The sequence below is a fragment of the Orbicella franksi genome, chromosome 1, assembly GCF_964199315.1.
Source record: "Orbicella franksi chromosome 1, jaOrbFran1.1, whole genome shotgun sequence".
Lineage (NCBI taxonomy): Eukaryota > Metazoa > Cnidaria > Anthozoa > Scleractinia > Merulinidae > Orbicella > Orbicella franksi.
In genome coordinates, this window is record NC_138145.1 from 12,883,460 (window position 1) to 12,904,820 (window position 21,361).

Consider the following 21,361-nt stretch of genomic DNA (forward strand, 5'->3'; position numbering starts at 1 on the left):
GCTTTAGCTTGAATTTCAGCAGTCCCCTAAGATAACGACTTACTAATGCTAGCGACTACATCTGTTTCACTTGTTTCTTTACCCTTTAATTTAAAAGAGTGATCTAAATCTGGTCATGTCGAAATATGGTCAAACAGTCATGACGGAGATGAGAATTGAATGGTTCTCAATTATTATCGAAAGTAATCAGGCAATTGGCAAATGGATTTGAGTTAGCTACGGTTTGAAATTGACTGAGTACAGCAATCTAATTGGCAAGTAATTGGTTTGATTTTGGTTTTACGACACTCAGTTGAAAACTGCTCTAGAAAAGGGAACAACATTAACTATGAAGATATGATTGATCATCTCAGTTATACACACAACTTAAGCAGTTGTGAAATTACAGCCTGAAAAAAATTCAGGCCTGAACGGGATTCGAACCTATGACCTCTGCGATATCGGTGCAGCGCTCTACCAACTGAGCTATCAAGCCAATTGAGAGCTGGTCACATTATGAGTTCGTAATATACCCGTAGATGGTGAAGAATACGTGGGTCATGGGTTCGAATCCCGTTCAGGCCTAAATGTTTTTCAGGCTTTAATTTCACAACTGCTTAAGTTGTGTGTGTAACAGCGATGATCAATCATGTCTTCATATTTTTCCCCGCAGGTCAAATATATGATCTTTCGTATGTTCACTTGTAACATTAACTGTGTTCACCGAGGATGCTATGTTATCTTGGATTATAGAAAACCAAATCGTCATAACTGACTGTCATTGCTTATGAAGCCTTGTTTCCGTCATTGATCGCTGGAGTATTTTGATTTTTGGTTGAAAATTGTAGTATGCATACAACAATGCATACTATATGGTACCAGACATGTAAGCAAATGTTGTTATTTATTAAAAAAAAAAAAATGGTACCAGACAAGTATGCGTACTAAATTGTAGTATGCATTCAAAACCTCTCTTACTTTCTTTTTTAGTACTAGAGGGCGTAGGCGAACTAACCGTGCAAATTATTCCAAGGAATGTTGGTTCGGTTTGCACGATATTTCCTTTAGAGCTCAGTGTTTTTTTGGACACCTTTATTCATGTCTGTCTAGCTACAGCATGGCCATAGTTGTTGTTGTTGTTGTTCATATTGATGTTCTCATTGCTGTTCTGGTTGTTGTCCTCGTCAGTTGCTGTTGTTGTGAGAGTGTAACGTTCTTATTTATCAAAATTACAATAAAAACGTTCGCTGGCTAAAAATTTTCAAAAAATAACATGAGATTTCGGCTGTCGATCTACAGCTTTCGACGGATAAAAAATGGGATGCAAAAGATAAAATATATGCAAGAAAAGGCGAGATAAAAATAAGAGGAAAAACAAAAGCAAAGTAAAAATGTGTAAATTAGGTGACTATTATTTAAAAAGAATTCTATACTGGTTTGGAATCGGCTTAGAATTATTGTCAGCATGCTTGGTTGCAGAGGTGTGCCAAGCCTCCAAAGTTTGTCTAATGCGAAAAGAGCCTTTGTCGATGACACTAGAATTGTCAAAATCTTTGCGATGGTCGAATGACCATGCATGTTTCGCAATGTTTGATCCATTAGCACATGTTTTGACATTCCTGATATGTTCTTTCTTACGCCAAAACACCGGCCGGTTTCCCCTACATAACACCAATCACAATCGGCACAGGGTATTTTATAAATCACGTTCGGTTGATGTTCAATGGATGGTCTGAATTTGGGAGAAGGAAATTCTTGTTGCAAAGTCTTGAAGGGCTTATTTACAACTTGAATTTCGTGCCTTCGAAGAATTCTTGTTAGTGGTTGGCTGACACCATTGATGAAGGGGAGGACAGCAAAACTGTTAGGATTCTCTTGTGGCGTAGCCCATTTAAAAAACATGCAAACCAATTCTTATTTTTATCTCGCCTTTTCTTGCATATATTTTATCTTTTGCGTTCCATTTTTTATCCGTCGAAGGCTGTAGATCGACAGCCGAAAGTTCATGCTATTTTTGAAAACTTTTAGCCAGCGAACGTTTTTACTGTAATTTTGATTATGTCTCATCCTGGCTGCGCTTCAATCTTCAATCGTTCTTATTTATCCTCTGCAGGTTGTCTAAGAATGTTCAAGATCGGCTGCAAGCGCCGCAGAGAGTATGGCTATTCCTACGTTCCTGGTGTACTCACGTTCGAGACTGAAGACGACATGGAGGAATTTCACATCCTCAGGTTTTTGTCCGTGCGCATCGTTAGCGACTTGTACGATGATTTGAAGCAGATTTCCGAGTACAGACTTCCCCAGCGGGCGCCAGAGATTCCCAGGGATGTCGTGACCACGCGAGGCATACCTCTTCCGCCGTAAGTTCAATTAAAAGCCCCTGAGTAAAATGCATTGCCAGTAAGAAAGGGTTTAAGTGGGGAAATTTGACGATTTTCGAATAAATTCGCATGACGAGCTACTAAATTTAAGCCGTCAATCTAAATGGCAGTCGCCATCTCATAAACAAGGAAACGAGCAGTCGGATCTGGAAGTCAAGAGAGCTGGAGGTCTACCATGAGAAGCCGAGAAAAGAGAGAGCTGGAGGAGAAATTCACAAAGTGGTGGAAACTGGGGGAAACCATGGGATTTGTATGGAACATTGTGCAACATTCGTTCACAAAAGGACAATAAAGAAGCCAAAATCACTAAACAGTCAGCAGGTACCACAAAGCCGGAGGTGCAACCTTCCCTGTGAATCAGATAAGACTTACGGCATGTATGCATTTTTCCAGCTAACTGAGTTCAAATATTTTGGTCGATCGGCCGTACCTTGCAGGTTAACAAAGAATGGTCTGGTCATGCAAAAGCTAAACCCTTACGAAATTCCTCTCACTGTCAAGGCTCAGGTTGTCAAGAGTAATCAAGTCCGAGAGGGACTGAGGTAAGATGTGTAAAGAAGTATCAGACCCCAGTCGAGCTTAAGCAATCAGAAGTACAAAACGTGAACCTGTGTGGAAAGGAAATGGTGATAAGGCGATGGATTGGCCCATTCTATCACTGAACCTGCCTCCTTCTCTCGAATATTACTTATTCGACTCAGTGAACGCAGCACTAATTTTACGGAAAGCATCTAAACCCACAGACCTTACAATCCAGGTCCCTAATACTTTTAAGGGAAGGGAAGTCATCTCGATCAGAGGGTGGTGGTGTCTTCGACCATCAGGCGATCTGTTATGAACTAAACTGACATCCAAAATTTCCTGTTGCACGACAGGAAAGAGCCGACAAAATCGATACATCATTCAGCTGAGGCGAGCGTAGCTAATAAGAAAACGTGACCCTTGTTCTATCAGTAAAAGGAACAATCAAGCGCAGGAACATTTCGACTCAGACGTAGCTTTTCATTCTTTTAATTAGGGAGCGACTGGAAAAGAAGTTGAATTTCGACAACTACCAAGAAAAGTTCAATATGCTTCTACATATAGAAGAGCTTCAAATGCAAAAGGACATCAGGAATTGTGACATGAAAGGAGTCGTTTTTCAGCAGGAAAGAGGAGACAGACGGTTCCTCATCTTAGAGGTTAGCCACCGGTTAGGGACTTCAGTCGTAACTGAATCTTCTTCACTGTATTCTTACTCCTGTTGGAAGCCAGGTCCCTTCACTGAATCAATTCACAATCGATTTTGGTGCAAGTTGTTTGATAGTGGTCTCCGTGACCTTGCCCGGTACGAGTCCAACAAACTCTTAAATCCTAGATACACGTACACATTATGACGAAGAAAAGAAAAGTAATAGTCTCTTTACGTAACCAAAGTCAAATATCCTGTAAGAGGCGAAAGCAATAAGTGATTTTAATAACGCCCACTTTGTTTGCTGTAGTTTTATACTGTCTCTTTAAATCTTTACTCGTAAAAATATCATGATTTCTGAGGCGTACACTGTTCATGCAAAAACGCACCAGCGTTAAAGGCTATCGTCGGATAGATTATGGATCCTAATGATTTTTGTTGGATTCAGTTTTGTTATCTTATATGAGTGACGTTTCATTGATGGTTTAGGTACCAGGTCTTGTAGAGAACCGCCCCTCCGTATTACGTGGTGACAGAATCTTTGCTTACCAACCAGGCGTACTACGGCGACGATACGAAGGAATCGTGCACAAAGTTGAATTTTTGAACGTAAAACTTGGGTTTGATTTGACAAGGTACGTATGTCATTTCATCAGCAACAGGGTAGTATCATTCCCAGAGCCTTCGCATTTACTGGCCAGCGACAAGAGGAGAGAAGCTTCCGAGTAGCCATTAAATGCTAGTTTGTGTAAACTTTTCCAGGTGTACTCGTTCTTCCCCTTGTTTAAGTTTGATGGGACAGGTGGAAGTACATAATTATGCTGTTCCAGAGAGGGGAGGGTCCGGCGTGCGGCGCGGACGTTTGGAGAGGTTGTACCTCTCGCAACGACGACAAACATGAAACTGTTGTCTTTTTTTTGTATTTTCTTTCCAGTATGCCGTATGTGACAGGGCAAAAATATGACATCCAATTCACATTTAATCGGCTTCCTGTACAGATGGAACACCGGGCATGCGAGCGGATTACAGCAGTAACCAGACAGGAAATGCGCCATGTTCTTTTCCCGCAAGAGCAGAGCCCTATTCAGAGAGGACAGATCAATAAGACAGCCAGGCAAGTTCTCGTTGGCGAATGAAGTTGAAAACGTCAAGCTTTACATCGTTCAAAAGTATATTTGAACTATTCAGTTTTGCTTTAAATTCTAGATCTTTCTACGATCGCTATCTGAACAGTGAACAGCAGCAGGCAGTACAGAAGATTTTGTCAGGGTCGTCACGCCCTGCTCCGTACCTGGTGTTTGGACCTCCTGGAACAGGAAAGACTGTTACCTTGGTAGAAGCTATCAAACAGGTCAGTAGTACTTCTTGACATTTCACATCCCCTTTAACATCGAAATTTTAAAAATTGCCCAGTGTATGGCTGTATAAGATTCTCTAACATCAGCATCCTGCAGCTGAATTTGTGGAGAATAAGGATCGTGTAGGAGCAATGTTCGTTTAACTGGCCAAAGAGTTTCTGTTGTTATAATTCAATCACAGATAAAACGAGACTTCAGAAAGCTGTCATGTGAGATTGTCTCAATCAGGATGCGTCACGTACCCCAGCGACCGTTTCTAAGCAACTTCAGAGCATGTTCTGCAGTGTGGTTGCATTTGAAGCAAACGTGCTTCATTGAATTGCAATTCGCGTCATGTTGTACCAGGAGCCATAATCGGGGAAGGAGACCGTAAGCGCGCGCTATTTCTAGTATTGGGGCTGTCCCTATGATATGGGACAATTTTTCTATTTTTAGAAGAAATTGCGCCATCATGTGCGGCACGCGCGCGTACATGCTGCGTGGATTTTTGCGGATATAGCGCGGGGAAATGGCGTCCAAAATTCCCGAAATGTTTGATGTTTTTGGCCCACAAATCAATACGTTTATGTGTGTTGGAATTTTGCTTCAGTATTTTCGTCGTAAGCTGCTCCAGTTTGCGTGAAGTAAGACAGTGCCGAATTTAGTTATGTCCCGCTTCATATCGCTGACCAAGTTGTGTTCCGCTGCTTCTTTTACAAGAGCTCCACATTACTCCACCCTAAGTTTCACATATGTTGAAGATTAACAGCTTTTCCATAACACAGCAAAAAACCAGTTGGATATATTTGGATATAGCACCGTTTCAGGACTTCAAAGTTTCCCTCCTCTTGCCACACGCTTGCGAGGATTTCGCCAGGTCTATCTCGACCGAAAAGTAAAACGAAGTAATTGCAAGTTTGAGTTTCGCCTGAATTGTAAGCAACGCTTGATGCTTTATTAAGGCCCAATAAGTGACAATAAAGTTTCTGTCTGTAGATGCTGCTCAGTTTTGTTTGTGTAAAAATCCAATAAATTGTCTGTTGCCGATGAATAAGAACGCCCGCCGATGCGTGTTTTGTACAGTCAGTATAAAACATGACAAATTGGACTTCCCCACTTTCGTGTGAAAACGTACATCGCACGCATATAATATCTCTAGTTTTCAAATATGTTTAAGGTTGATAAATGTTTGAGAACATATTAAAAGCTTAGCTGAAAATATGTGAATACAGCAGAAATAATCAGCGAAGTTACGATGACGCTTTCTTTAATCAACTCGAAAAACGATTTCGATTTCGTCGGTTGAGTTATCAAAACTCTGTCTATTTTATTTTATTTTTTATTTTTGCAGTGTAAAATTTCACTATGTTAAAGAAATACACATGATGTTAGTAGCCTTTTGGCGTTGGTGAAAATTGTTGCAGCATCTCAGCGCAAAAGACAACGAAAGAAATCTTTGTCAAGATTTGTTGACAATTGAAAACACCGACTCGGATTTGAAGGTGCACGCGCTGCACTATATATGCAAAAGAGCTACTTATGTACGCGTCAGACTTTCCTTTAAAAAACTTTTGCAATCTCGCCAAACAAACAGAAGCAATAAGAAACTATCAAAAACAGGGTTTGGTTATGATTAAGCATTGTTTCGGGAAACTCTCAAATTAACTCGATACCAGAGTAAAGAGTTTTCTTTCATAACTTTTCTTTACAGAACAAACGCAAAAGCTTACGCGTTCAACTAGCGCGAGCACATATTATTCATTCACAGCGCGAAATTGAAGTCTTGTTTTCGACCCTGAAAAACTCACCTTTTCCATTAGCTCGGAGCATAAAACTACATATAAGAGCTCTGGATCTAATTCCTTGCCTTATTCCCTGCCATCGCTGTGAAAAATCTGCAAGAGAATCTCGCAACTCTCACCATTTGATCATGCAACGTGACAACATCCACGCGAGAACCCCCAACACGTGCGTGGATCCGCGCGGATATATGACGTCAGGATGGCGCAATTTGTTCTAAATAGAAAAATTGTCCCATATCATAGGTGCGCGCAGATCCCAAGACTTACGGTCTCCGTCCCTGATTATGGCTCCTGGTTGCACCTGTTAAATAATATATTAATATAATATAATGAACTGGTTAACGATTTTGCAAACGGCAAACTCAATCATTTATTATCTTGCTCTAGATTACTTGTTTTAAATCTCAACAACGTAGATTTAACCTACTGCGTTCTTTGTCACACGCAGGTACACACCCTGATCGATTCGAGTTTCATTCTTGCGTGTGCGCCTGAAAACAGTGCCGCTGACCTGTTGGCTGAACGCTTACTGCATCATGTGGATAAAAGAAAATTATTCCGGATGTACGATGCATCCAGACCATGGGACTTTGTGCCACAAAAGTTAAAGGTGAAATTTCTTTAACTTCAAAATGTTAATTCTTCTTTCTGTGACAGTGTAATTTCCTGATAATGTGGTGGTACATCAAGACATCTATGTAATTTATGATTAGCTTCTGACGAAACTGTTGCCTTGTGTTACGTTGCGTTTCGCTGCGCTGCGTTGCCTTGTGTTGTGTTGGTATTATACATAAGTTTCCAACAACTAATTTCGGTGTTGAAAGAGCGATATTTAGCGACTTTCTACTCAATTTAGAAAACAATTTAATTGGTTTTCGACCAATCGATCAGAGCCTGCGAATTCAATATATGTCAGTTTTAATCTATAGCATGCTTTGTTTATCAGGACGCCCGAGTGGTGAATTTTGACCCTGTCTCACATGACGTATTCTATCCGTCGAAAGAGGAGCTGATGGCTAACTATCGCATAATCGTCACCACTCTGATCACTGCAGGAAGGTAAGTGGTAAAGGTATAAAGCAACTTGATGAATTAAGTCATTGCTTCTTAAAATGGCCTTACTTCAAATTAGGAGATTGCCACGTACAAAAATGGTTAAAGATAATAGGATGAATTTAATAACGAAAATCATGATGTATCGTATTTTATACACTTATTTTCTCAGGTTGGTCTCGGCAATGTTTCCTCGCAATCATTTCAGCCACATTTTCATAGACGAGGCAGGGCATGCAACAGAACCCGAGTGTATCATCCCTGTGGCGGATCTCCTGGACCCTAATCATCCAAGGGGCGGTCAGCTGGTACTCGCCGGAGACCCAAAGCAGTTGGGACCTATTCTTAGATCACCGATCTCAGTGAAATATGGTCTTGGTGAGTTTGTCATAGCGACATGGATTATTACGATGAAAAGGCGGTCACTGCCATTCCTTTTTCACCTCTCTCTTTTACTCTCTTTGACAATAAAACTTGCCCATTTCTCCGAGCAACCAACGCGTACACGCTAAATACATTACACACTTAGAACCCATAATGATGTTATATTTGAAATATTTGTTTATTTATTTACAGTGTCCCCAATTAGCACATTAGTACTAAATACATCGATACTTAAATAATTTTTTAAAAAAAACTACGCCGGAGACAAAACGCGGCTTTATTTCTACAAATATCCCTACCGTCCACTCTAATCTGGAGAAACTGTCCTCCGAGAACGGAGCTTTTCGAAAACGCTCTTCAAACCAGAGAAATTTGAAAACGCCGGCTTTGCGTTTTAGTGTGGACGGAAAACATTTCATTTTGAAAAGGGAGGTTTTCCAAAACGATGACGTTACGATAATCATGTGATTAAGGTCATTCCATTGAAATAGAACCTGCATTGAGATTTTTGTGAAACTTTGCCTATTGATCGTTTATATTATAGGAAATTAAATTTTGAAATAAAAATGAGGGGTCCCCATGTTCGTTTAGGAGCAAAAGCACCTTGTTTATGCCCATATAAATCCCTATAATAGCACCGTGATTGTAGTCACGATTGCTTGCTAAATTCACGTTTCCGACGATTGCTTTTTGTTCTACACTGAGAATTGGTCCGTAATTATTTTACACAGAGAAATTTATTACTCAATTCAAAACAACAGAAAAAAATGATAGGTCACCGTAGTCGTTTGCGAGAAAATGACGATTTACCTCTATGGCGAGGTCCAGCTGTAAAGAAAAAGTCGCCATTTTTTAATGCGCGCGCGCTAATCACGCGTGAAATTATGCGCAGTAGGGATGCGCAATGCAATACTGGGGAATAACCTTAACATAACCCTCAAGGGTGCACTCAAGCGTTCCTGCCGCTGGTGATTGTTGCGTTTTCAAATCTCTCCGGCGTAATGTGGACGGATGCTTTTTCAGAGTGAAAACGCATTTTTAAATTTCTCATGCGTAGTGTGGACGGGGCGTTGATCTTATCAATGAATTTTTGCAGAAACCTCACTTTTGGAACGTCTAATGACGTCATGCACTGCGTACGCGCGTGGACTCAGAGGGAATTACAACTCGGATCTACTGACGAAGCTCGTAAATAACTACCGCTCACACAGAGCTATCTTTGAGATTCCCAAACAACTGTTTTACGACGATGAATTGAATGAATGCGCTGGAGATTTTAGGTGAGATCTTTGATGTTTCACATTACTTTGTGACAAAATAAGCATTAGACTAGCAGGAGGCTATCACTCTCCAGTACCAAACTTAGATTTCATGTATATTTACTCGCTTCAGAACATGCATCGAGAGGGGCCTTTTTTGGCGACCCTGTAGCATACCATGGAGTTGATTTGATTTTTCTATTTCAGTGGTAAAACCCAAATCTCCATATGACCATAACCATGTCTTGACTTACCTGCTACCTTGCTATAGAAACGTGATGCTGGGCTGGGAGGAGCTGCCTAACAAGAACTTCCCCATCATCTTCCACCCCGTGTACGGTAAGGACGAAAGAGAAGGCAGCAGCCCTTCTTTCTTTAACGTGGCTGAGGTGGAAACTATTGACCGCTATCTAAGGAAACTGCTGGACGATAACGTGAGGAGCAGAGGATTAAAACACCTGAGACCGGAGATGATTGGAGTTATTTCTCCCTACAAGAGACAAGTAGGTCATTAATCATTAATTAATCACTGATAAGGCCTTACTTAATCTCTCGCCTTATTTTACATACACTCGCTGCTCTTTGCGTTGCTCTGTCAGAGGACAAAATCGATTTGATCGTTTTAAGAGTTTTAATTCCCGCTCTTGCAAAAAGGCGTGCAAAAAAAACTGCGTTCTTTGTTCTGATTAGTGCACAACCCCACCCAGTTTTCAAAAGGGAAAATATGCCGGTAATAGAGTCCGTTTTTAGCGTGCATTTGTTTGGAGGAAAAGACTGATAGCTGTTTTTCAGTCTGTTAGGAGCAACTGCTAACAGGTTCTTGGATTAACTGCTTGGATTAACTGCTTCTTGGTTAGGTTCAAAAGATTCAACAGATGATTGAAAAGAGACGGTTCGGTCCTGGGATTAAAGTCGGCAGCGTGGAAGAGTTTCAGGGACAGGAGAGAAGAGTGATTATCTTATCAACTGTCCGAAGCACCAACAAGGAGTATCTGGAAATGGACAGAGACTTCCACCTTGGTTTTCTTAACAACCCAAAAGTAAGATTACCCTCTAAATAGTTCTGTTAAGGAGACTATTCATTTGGGTGATCTAATAGGACCACTTGCGGTCGAATTTGGAATTGGGTGAAAGGAATCTGCTTGACTACCTAAATCGGACGAGGTAGATCAAGAAAATCAGCTTTTGGATTCAACTAGTTTCGAACTCGGCAGGCCTGCGTCTGTATGTCGTGTTAATCGTGTATGGTGTCCGAAACTGTCCAAATTACACGCCAAACATTTATCCAGATTAGTTTAGGACAGTTTAAAAAATTAACTAAAACTCGTGCGCACCTTGTTTTTGTCTCATTTAATCCCCTGGGAGCACACACAACAGATTCAACTACCTAATTTTTGTAAACTGTTTCTTTTAGAGATTCAATGTAGCCATTACTCGTGCCCAGGCTCTCTTGATTTTAATAGGCAACCCGGACATGCTGTGTCTAGACGAAAACTTGAAAAGGTGGGTGTTTTTGAGGTGTTTCCAAATACATTGACCAACAGGTTGAGATCCAACTTTGTTAAGTTCTTGGCCTTTGATAAGCTTTGTAAAGAGGTACAGGTCGTATATTATTGTTAACTGAAGAACTTTAGTGCACTATGAAGACAACAAGACCTCTCAACTCAGTTTATCCTCAGATAACAATTTTGTTTAAGAACGCCGTTAACCTTGAAACGCTGATTTGCATAGCCGTCCTCTTCTAGCTTGAAATGTCTGGCCAGAATTATGAATTCACACGTTATGGCTTGTAGGTTTTTGGAGTACTGTGGTAAAAACAATGCTACTGTTGACGTAGAAAGGAAAGAAAAGGTGGTGGATATTGCAGACACTCTTAGGGGACTTGATCTTCTCCCAAGGGCATCATCAGGTAAGGAACGCTGCTTGTCTCTTCGGCGCGTCAAATTAAAACAAAATCCGCATCATCTTACAAGATCAACTATCCTGTTGCCAATAATTGGGCATTTCGTCAAATTCTAAAGCCCTCTGTAATTTCTGTTTCAGAACTGAGTGAAGATTTGCTAATCAGTCAGCGGGAACTCCAAGAACACCCAGAGTGGACTAGGCACGAGTAAATGTGTTGTGCCAGTCTGCATCTCATGGTCTCCTCAGTTTTAAGATAAATCTAAGACTATACTCACTTAATAGGTAAAGACAACATTCAAAATAGAAAACGGAAAGAGAAAAGCTGCCAGTAGTAGCTAATTAAAGCTGATTAACCACTGCCATTCATGGTTAAAAAGGAGAATAAAAGAAGCGTTCTACATCGCACGCTTCCATCCAGAACTAAACAAACAAGTGCAATCACTGGACCTCACCTTGTTCCCCATGGGAACAGGTATTACATAACTGGCATTGCCTGAACTATAAGAACACTGAGCGTATGCAGATTATTTCACTCTGATGATGATCAAACAGATCGAAAACGTTAAGACTCGTAATTTTAACAGCTTTTTACCTTAAAGTTTTATATTGTACTTTTATCGACGAAATGTATATCTGACCGATTTTCCAAAAACATGGCCGCTATTTTGGTGCAAAGTCTTAAAGTGCCCCTAAAACGAAAAATCATGTGTTTCTTTTCCAATATTTTTCAACTGAAAATGGCTATTTGGGTTCACTAGTGGATCGTAGGATGGAAAAAACTTCAAACCAAGCATTCTATGGTACGGTATTTTTGCTATGAAATCGCTGGAAATCTGTCCGCCATTACTGAAATCGTGTTCCAGTTGAGTCCGCGGTATGGCAGCGGAATGCATCAATCATGACGTCAGACTCTCAACCCTTGTTGTTGATTTCAGTGTTGTTTAGTAGGCTCTTGAGTAAAATTAAAATTTGCCGGATTAAAATTTGCTCGATGCGTTCGAACAAACCTTACCCATTTGTCGCCGTCGCTCTTATTTGCAGGGCTTGTATGCAACGAAACGCCGATACTGTGATCTGAGTAGTTGCTGCAGCCTTGAACTACACAACGACTACCAGGCGTTGTCCGTTTCACCACTCTGGAAGCACGGTTTTATAAAATTATTTTACAATAACACGCTCGGATATAGAGGTTTTGTATGGGAAATTAGCCATGTGCCTTCGGTGAGTTGAGAGTCTGACGTCACTTCCTCTAAATTGTAACCGCGTCTTCTTCTGGCTCACTGGAACACTGTTCGGTAATGGCGGCGGTAAATATCGCTACCTTTCCCATTCGAAAAATGTGACTTCCCTTGCTTGTATCAAACCCAAATTTTGGGAGGTAAGTGAAAACAGCATGTACTTTCAGAAAGCGTTCAAACATAAAGACGGAAAATTTGATTTTAGGGGCACTTTAACACGGTTTTCATAAATCCAGAGATATATCGGCACAGAATGTCCTAAACTGATCACGGCGTGCTCTAGTTTTGACTCTAGATGCTTTAGAAAGATCGGCAGTAAGTAGAAACGCTCATTTTTCGGCCTTTCTGGGTCATCCAGTCTTAATCCGTTGAAATATATGTCTGGATTTATGAAAACAGTGTTAATGAAGTCAAGCGGTTTTATTTACTTTTCTTTATTATTATTTATTTATTTATCTTTTTGCTTTCCGTATGGCAGCAGCTTGTAAATCTGACCTAGCATGAAATGTAGATGACTTCTCGCTGCATGTTTCATTTATTTATCTTCTTTTTTTTTTCCATTATTCATCGCTACCCCCCCCCCCCCTTCCCCTTTTCAATCGGTGTTAAGTTTAGCCCAGGCTACACTCGTCTGAATTTCAGTTCGCGCGGTGACTCTGAGAAGGAGCCAACCGATCAGCGTTCTATAACTGCTGTCTAAAGGAAGTCTGCCCGAGGACATCATTAAGTCCAATGATGGTGCAAGTCTAACGATTTGCTAGCAAGCGTCGTCCATTATCGTACATGAAAGGGCCCTGAGATGTACTGAAAACGGGACGTTATTTAGCCCCGTAATAGTGGGCCGTTAGCACTGTGGCGATAATGTTGTGCTTGCTTTAGACAGCAAAAAGCTTTAGCCACATCAATTTAGGGCTCAGACGTGCAATGGACTAGACATTTCTGGTTGCTGTTGGCGTCATTTGCTCTCAACTTTGATGTAGCTGTTGAGATCTGGATGTGCCATTCCGTGCTGGACAAAATTGAAGTACATCCGGGACATTGCTATTTGCGAGCAAAACATGGCCGCGAGCAGAGTGAAGAACATGAGTTTAAGCGCTGATAGTGAGTAGAATTTCCTTGTTTTATCAATTTTAGGCGTTCTCGGCTTTGCTAACTATCAGAACTGTCTGTGATTCGCTAGCGCGGAAGAAATTTATTTGCGTGGTTTCCGGGCGATAATTGACGTAATGACAACATGTTGAATGTTCGCTTGCTGCTAACTATGGCCTAGTTTGTTTGAAGTTCAATCGATTCTCGATGTAGGAAGCTCTTGTTCAGTCCATTTAGGACGATGCAAGCCTTTAAAAAGCGATAAATTAGCTCTCCGCCGCGGTTTTGATATCTGTACGTTCGTGTTGATTTAGACTACAACTTCATGTTAAAAGCACTCTTAATTAAATTGTGCAATTCATGATTCGAAAAAAAGACGGTGAATTTAGTCTTCCTGGCCTCAAAAGGCATACAGGAGAGTTATTTGTTGTTATTTGAGCTACGATAAGCCTTGTGGAAAGCTAGCTCTAGGACAGAATTGTATCAAGATTATCAGTGACAAGTCAAATTCTGTGGCTATGTTTTTGCGAATCCAGCAGATATAAAGCTGATTATTCTTGAATATATTGTCGTTTGTAAGTTTGACAACAATCTGACTTTGGTCTATGGATTCAACAAGGAATAGTTGACACTACAGCTGCCCCCCCCCCCCCCCCCCAATCGTTTTGTCTTTGTCCCCCTCTCAACAAGATTGCGATTATAGGTGTAGAATACAATCTCTTCGGTGGCATCACACCAGCTGATTTGTCGTCACGGGACTGTTGATTTTACACTGGGGAAATTTGTGGAACCAAAGGCTAGTTCATGTAGCAGTATCTTGCTTTAGACAAGATAAGAATCCAGCCAGAATGATGGCAGTGCTGGTAACTGAAATAACCCTGCTTCCCTAGCTATGGTGTCTACATGTGCAACCCTGAGGAGGTAAAATAAACAACATAGTAGCGCGTGTAGTTGAGTACTGCTTTTTTAAGAATTACAATTCTTAAATAAAATTTTATTTACAAATGTTATTTTGCAATTTTATTTTTTTACAATTCTGTAATAAAATTTTGTTTACAATGCAAACTTGTGATTTTTATCACCCTTCCTCAAATATGTGCCCCGAAGTTGTTTCCAGATCCAACAAGACAAGCAACGTGAACTTAACAACCAGTATGACAAGCTTAAGGTCATTCCCCAGTATTGCACTGCGCATCCCTACTGCTGGACCTCGTAATAGAGGTAAATCGTCATTTTCTCGAAAACGGGTACGGTGACCTATCATTTTTTTCTGTTGTTTTGAATTGAGTAATAAATTTCTCTCTGTAAAATAAATATAGACTAATTCTCAGTGTAGAACAAGAAACAATCGTCGGAAACGTGAATTTAGCAAGCAATCGTGACTATAATCATAGTGCTATAAAAAGGATTTATTGGGAACAAACAAGGTACTGTTGCTCCTAAACAAACATGGGGACCCCTCATTTTTATTTCAAAATTTAATTTCCTATAATTTAAACAATCAATGGGCAAGGTTTGACAAAAATCTCAGTGCAGGTTCTATTTCAGGGGAATGACCTTAAATTACCTAGAGCTATGGATAGGGAACCTTTCAGATTAAATCAGCAAAACTTGACACCTGCTGAAATCACGCTAAGGCGCAGGACTGTGGTTTATCAAAATATCTTGATAGAATATCACTAGTTTGATAACTGATATTTCGATATTTTATTGCATTTGGCTTTCGTTGATCGGTCTTATCGATAATGATGAAAAAGTGGCTTCTTCTAAAAAACATGCCCAATTCAAGACTAGAGTGTAAAAACTAGACCCAATTAATGATCGAAATGGCTAAAATCGATACCCTATTTATGACCAAAACAGCTGAAAAACCATACCCTTTGGGGCCGAACGTACCTATATAGGCCATATAAGGGAGTACTCCCCCCCTCCCCCCCTCCCGGGGGATCTCAACTTGCTAACCATAAAGCAACGAAATACTCCACAGAACAATAGTGGACTTTACCAGTATGTTATATCTGTCGATAAAACTTCAGCTGTTGCCATAAAGATAATGATTTCAGCGACAGGCAGCTATTTAAATTATATCACAGGCGTACAACGCGCCCCATAATTTTTGATCACTACGAGTACTTTTGAGTCCAATTTCAGACCGAGCTCACCACAATATTTCAATATTAAAGAAATTGATACATACAGTAGTGGCTGAATTTTGCAATAGACTGAGATTATTTTTCGGTTAACACCCACTAAAAATAGTGACCTTATGAGGTGCTCTATTTCCTTAAAGCAAATTTCAAGCCGGAATGTGAGTTAAAGTTATGAACTTAAAGTTTGAGTTTTCGTATGGAACTTAGTGTTTCTGGAAATTCTTCACTGAAATTCTGCTTTCTTACAATATCAACTGACTACTTCAGAATATAGGAACTCGCTTAATCTATTTTTAAATCGATCAGCCCTAATTCATCAATATCAAAGAAATCGATACATACAGTCACTATGGACGCTATTTCTTGTCTTTCCTTGTTTGAAATTCTAAGCCTGAACCTGGAAAGTAAATTAGGTTTGAGCTTTTTTTGGAACTTACCAAGTGTATAAGGAAATAGATTTCTTCACTGAAATACTGCGTACCTTAAACAAGAACACGCAATTACGGTATAGAACATGGCTAATTATACGCCATTATATGGTCCTGTTAGAAGAGAAGAATGTTACCAAGTAGAGGAGGAAAGAATTTTTCAATATTTCACTTCCGCTGTAGAGCGGATAGCATTCTGGGATCTCGCAGGCAGATGTCGATGTTTTGATGTTGTGAAAATGTCGTCGGCGGGTTGGAGAAAGAAACTCCTGAAACTCATTAATAATTCATCAAGTTAAAACAAAGAAAATCGCAACCGTGAGGGAGGTTTGGATACCCGGTCTTACACCGTAATTAGCATAAATTGTGACAATTTTGCTTCTCCGTTTACTCCTTAGTTTTTGTTTCGATTGAGAACATATATCAGACACTCGAGACAGAGTTTCATCGGCTATCCAAAAGCTATCCAAACACCTCGAATACTCCGCTGCGCGTTGTATTTTCAACTCTCTTCACGGTGTTTGGATATCCCGATGAAACACTGTCTCTCGTGTTTGACATATTACATAATCTTAGAAGCCCGGAATAAACAAACAAACATAAACAGAAGAAGTTTAAGGTTTGACGTTAACTTAATGTTCCCTATGAAAATCGATAATCTTGCAGTATTAAACATGTGTTATTATTCAAATAGTCCAATCACACTGAATCTGGCACAAGTTGTTCTGCAATGCTAGGAACGTTTTGCACATTTACTCTAGTTTCCATGGGCAACTTATTAATATCAACAACATGACAAGCGTCAAACTCTTTCAGGGCCCCACTTTTTTTCTCAGCTCGCGCGTAAAGTCGCGAGTGTGGTAGCAGAAACGTCGCTGATGACTAATTATTGCGTCACCGTAATTAAATAAAGTGCATTCACTTTTCGAATGTAGCGAGTCTTTTCAGTTCGTTTGTTGAAGAAACGGAAAATTTGCTAAAGTAAAGCTTCTCGAAATCGACTTCTGTAGAGTAAGCAGGTAAGACGATTGCACTGAAAGTGGGAAAAAATAAAACTGAAATTGTTTTTCGGCCTTAGCTTTCCAGTTGATGAAGATGATACTTGTTGTTAGCGCAAAAAGCGCGCACAAGATCTTCTCCTCAGCTCGTACAAAAACACCCTTTTAAGAATCACTTTTAAGCCACTGGAAGCCTCAGTGATTGGAACGTATAACTCAAGTTATTTTTTTCTTTTGTATCGAAAATTAACTTTATTAATATAATGGTTTGAAGAGATTCTTACGATGTCTTGTATATTCGTCTCTAGTGCCTTTTCGTCATGACTTGGCTCGTAGATATCGACCTCACGTGTCCTTGGTTGATGAATAATCTGCGGGAAGTGGCGGAACGAGTGAAAGATTTAAAGGAATGCCAAGCAGTGCGCATGCTCAGAAAAATCAAGAAATTTATCGTAAACCATGCAGTCTTCTCACTCTTCCTGGCTATCCTAGTTAGCCTTATTTTTCTACCACTCCTCTTGTTCATTACCTTCGTATCAAGCTCATTCGTGGTAGTGTCAGTAAGTGCGCTAACAGTCCTTGGAGGAACATTTATGGTGGCTTTGTTCTCGTTCCTCGTAGCTCTGTCGCCAGCACTGGTGTTTGGAGGCATACTGGCAGCACTTGATTACCTTCTGTTCTGTTTCGTCATGAAAATGCTGCAAATCATCAAAAGATTGAAGTACAAGTGTTTAGCTGCTTCCCGGCGTTTAAGACATCTTCGTCGTCGTCGTCGGAGAGAATCAGTTCAATTTGTTGGCTCACAAGTCGGCCCGGCATGCTTTGCGGCAGAATTCGAACATTCTTTTATACCAGCTCTTAATGAGGACTCGTTCAGGAGGAAGAATCCCTGAGCAGTCAATTCTCGTATCTCAGTTATTAGTATCATAAAATTCCGAAAATTCCGTTTTCCCACGTTCGAAAACAAAGCCCTATTTCTACAGTTAGGCCTACCGTCCACACCTATCCTTCACTAAACGGAGCTTTTCAAAAGCACTCTTCGAACGGAAAGAATTTGAAAATGCCGGCTTTTCGTTTTCGTGTGGATGTAAGATATCTTGAAAACGGAGCTTTTCGAAAACGATGGCGTCCCGATAATCATGTGATTTCGCTGACCGAGTTTTCCTCAACACAAATCCAAAATGAGCGGTGATTGTTGCGTTTTCAAATTCTTCCGCCACGGTAGTGTAGACGGTAAACATTTGATGCGTTTTCAGAGTGAAACCTCCGTTTTCAAATCGATCCGGCTTAGTGTGGACGGGAACTTAGTGAGTGTACCCATCTCAAGCTTGCACTTAAAATTTGTCATTCCCTTCCAATTAACCGGTGTTATTATTATCATTATTAGTCTGCCGTCACTCTTGAATTCTTTTAAGAATTAAAGAAAACAGTTACGCTGCCAGAGCATGCAATATGACGTCAAAAGTATCGAAAAGTAAAAAGGAAATATATTAGAATAAATAGTTCGTTATGATAGTTTGAGGTCAAATTGTCCAGTTCTTAGAAATTATGACACGAATGAAACGATTTTGTCCCTCTGATAGGGTGGTCAGAATTGATCAATAAAGCCAAAAACGTCAATAGCTAATGACGTGTTATTCATGGGTACCAGGAGCCATAATCGGGAACGGAGACCGTAAGTCTCGGGATTCGCGCGCACCTATGATATGGGACATTTTTTCTATTTTTAGAACAAATTGCGCCATCCTGACGTCATATATCCGCGCGGATTCACGCATGTGTCGGGGGCTCTCGCGTGGATGTTGTCACGTTGTGTGATCAAATGGTGAGAGTTGAGAGATTCTTTTGCGTATTTTTCACAGCGATGGCAGGGAATAAGGCAGGGAATACGAACCAGGGTGCTTATATGTAGTTTTATGCTCTGAGCTAACGGAAAAGGTGGGTTTTTCAGGGTCGAAAACAAGACTTCAATCTCGCGCTGGGAATGAATACTAAGATCTGCTCACGCTAGTTGTAAGCTTACGCGTATGTTTTTGCGTTTGTTCTGACTTAAGAATATAGCAAGAAAACTCTACACTCTGGTATCGAGTTAATTTGTGAGTTTCTCAGACAATGGTTCATCATAATCAAAACCTGTTTTGACGGTTTCTTATCGTTTCTGCTTGTTTGGTGAGTTTGCAAAAGTTTTTGAAAGGAAAGTCTGACGTGTACAATTAGCTCATTTGCATAGTGCAGCTCGTGCACTTTCAAGTCCGAGTCGGTGTTTGAATTGTCAACAAATCTTGACAAAGATTTCTTTCGTTATCTTTTGTGCTGAGATGCTGTAACAAATTTCACGAACGCAAAAAAGGTTACTAACATCATGTGTGTTTCTTCAACATAAGCATAGTGAAGTTTTACACTGCGAAAATGAAAATAGACAAGGAGTTTTGATAGCTCGATCAACAAACTCGAAATCGTTATTCCAAGTTGATTAAAGAAAGCGTCATCGTAACTTTGCTGATTATTTCTGCTTTATTCACATATTTCCAGCTTAGCTTTTAATATGTTCTCAAACATTTATCAATCTTAAACATATTTAAAAACTATAGAGTTATTGTTTGAGTTCGATGTACGCTTTCACACGAAAGAGCGGCGGAAGTACAATTTGTCATGTTTACTGACTGTACTGAAAACACGCATCGGCGGGCGCTCTCATTCATTGACAACAGAGAATTTACTGGATTTTTACACGAATAAAACTGAGCAGTATCTACGGACGTAAAGTTATTGGGCCTTGGATGAAACATCAAGCGTTGCTTAAAATTCAAGCGAAACTCAAACTAGCAATTATTTTGTTTTACTTTTCGGTCGCGATAGACTGACAAATTCCTCGCAAGTGTGTGGCAAGAGGAGCTAGGAAACTATGAAGCCCTGAAGCTCTGCTATATCTAAATATATCCAGCTAGTTTTTTGCTGTGTAATGGAAAAGCTGTTAATCTTCAACATATGTGAAATTTAAAGTGGAGTAATGTACAGCTGATGTGAAAGAAGCATCCGTCGGAACACAACTTGGTCAGCGATATATATAAGCTTACAGCGGAACATACCTAAATTCGATACTGTCTTACTTCACTCAAACTGGAGCAGCTTACGACGAAAATACTTAAGCAAAATTCCAACAGACGTGAACGCGTTGAGTTGTGGGCCAAAAACATGAAAATTTTCGGGAATTTCGGACGCCATTTCCTCCGCACGACATCCGCAAAAATCCTCGCAGCATGTACGCGCGTGTGCCGCAGGCGATGGCGCAATTTGTTCTAAAAATAGAATTATTGTCCCATATCATGGGGACAACCCTAATACTAGAAATGGCGCGCACCTACGGTCTCCGTCCCCGATTATGGCTCCTGTGGGTACCCAATATCATACCGGCCAAATTTGCTCCATTTAACAATACTGCAAGGATCACATGCCGCTCTTGTGACGAGAAGACAGAACAATACTTCCGTTCCGGGATCAGGAAGTCGTTTATGGGGTCACATGTGTAACAAGCGTTATTTTACTCACATCATCAGACAAACATGCGCACTATTGATCGTCGTGAAACGTGGCTCCCGCTATTGTTACCCCCATGACGTGACAAGGACTAAGAACTCCCGACACATAAGGCCTTCCTTGTTTTGTTGCTAGGCTGCAAAGCAGACTAGATTACATCTGCTCTTCAAATAACTTTTTTGACTATTAACAACGGCATTCTTTGCTTCAAATAAAGCGAGTTTAAGGACGGTGTCACAAATTTCAGTTTGAAGTCATTTAATCTGATTTTCAAAGTTCTTTATCAAATTGAAGGTACCCTCAAATAGTCGCATCGTCCGTGACGAAGATTCCCCTGTTAATTAACAAATTTAGCTTTTTGGTAACAAATGCTAATTTGGTGCTAAACCAATTTTACTTCTGACTCCAGTTTCAGACCAAGCTCACCACAATACTTCAATATTAAAGAAATTGACACATGCAGCAGTGGGGGAATTTTGCAATAGACTGAGATTAATAACTAACACCTGCTAAAAATAGTAACCTTACGCGGTGCTCTACTTCCTAATGCAAATTTATAGTAACTAAGTAAAAGTGATGAAAGTTTTTAAGCTTAAAAGCGTCAGTATGGAACTTACCTAGTGTCTCAGGAAATATAATTCTTCATTGAA

The 21,361-nt window shown here is 40.3% G+C and overlaps 2 protein-coding genes across 5 annotated transcripts in view; both read left to right on the forward strand.

The window, feature by feature from the left end:
* The window catches only part of LOC145491086 (putative helicase MOV-10), a 41,686-nt gene extending 28,597 nt beyond the window's left edge, over window positions 1-13,089 (forward strand). For all 4 annotated transcript variants that reach the window (XM_081470246.1, XM_081470238.1, XM_081470223.1 and 1 more), the window contains exons 7-21: window positions 2,093-2,339; window positions 2,798-2,902; window positions 3,379-3,541; window positions 4,021-4,166; window positions 4,466-4,645; window positions 4,738-4,882; window positions 7,119-7,280; window positions 7,617-7,729; window positions 7,896-8,101; window positions 9,204-9,387; window positions 9,638-9,869; window positions 10,224-10,406; window positions 10,781-10,869; window positions 11,160-11,275; window positions 11,410-13,089. In XM_081470246.1, the coding sequence (XP_081326372.1) occupies window positions 2,093-2,339; window positions 2,798-2,902; window positions 3,379-3,541; window positions 4,021-4,166; window positions 4,466-4,645; window positions 4,738-4,882; window positions 7,119-7,280; window positions 7,617-7,729; window positions 7,896-8,101; window positions 9,204-9,387; window positions 9,638-9,869; window positions 10,224-10,406; window positions 10,781-10,869; window positions 11,160-11,275; window positions 11,410-11,480 (2,342 nt within the window). In that variant the 3' untranslated portion in view covers window positions 11,481-13,089. The remainder of the gene's footprint in view (window positions 1-2,092; window positions 2,340-2,797; window positions 2,903-3,378; window positions 3,542-4,020; window positions 4,167-4,465; window positions 4,646-4,737; window positions 4,883-7,118; window positions 7,281-7,616; window positions 7,730-7,895; window positions 8,102-9,203; window positions 9,388-9,637; window positions 9,870-10,223; window positions 10,407-10,780; window positions 10,870-11,159; window positions 11,276-11,409) is intronic.
* Window positions 13,090-17,453: 4,364 nt separating this feature from the next.
* LOC145491514 (uncharacterized) lies at window positions 17,454-20,886 on the forward strand. Its single transcript, XM_081470761.1, has one exon. The coding sequence runs from the start codon at window positions 17,495-17,497 to the stop codon at window positions 18,065-18,067; it is 573 nt and encodes a 190-aa protein (XP_081326887.1). The 5' UTR covers window positions 17,454-17,494; the 3' UTR covers window positions 18,068-20,886.
* The last annotated feature ends 475 nt before the right edge of the window (window positions 20,887-21,361 follow it).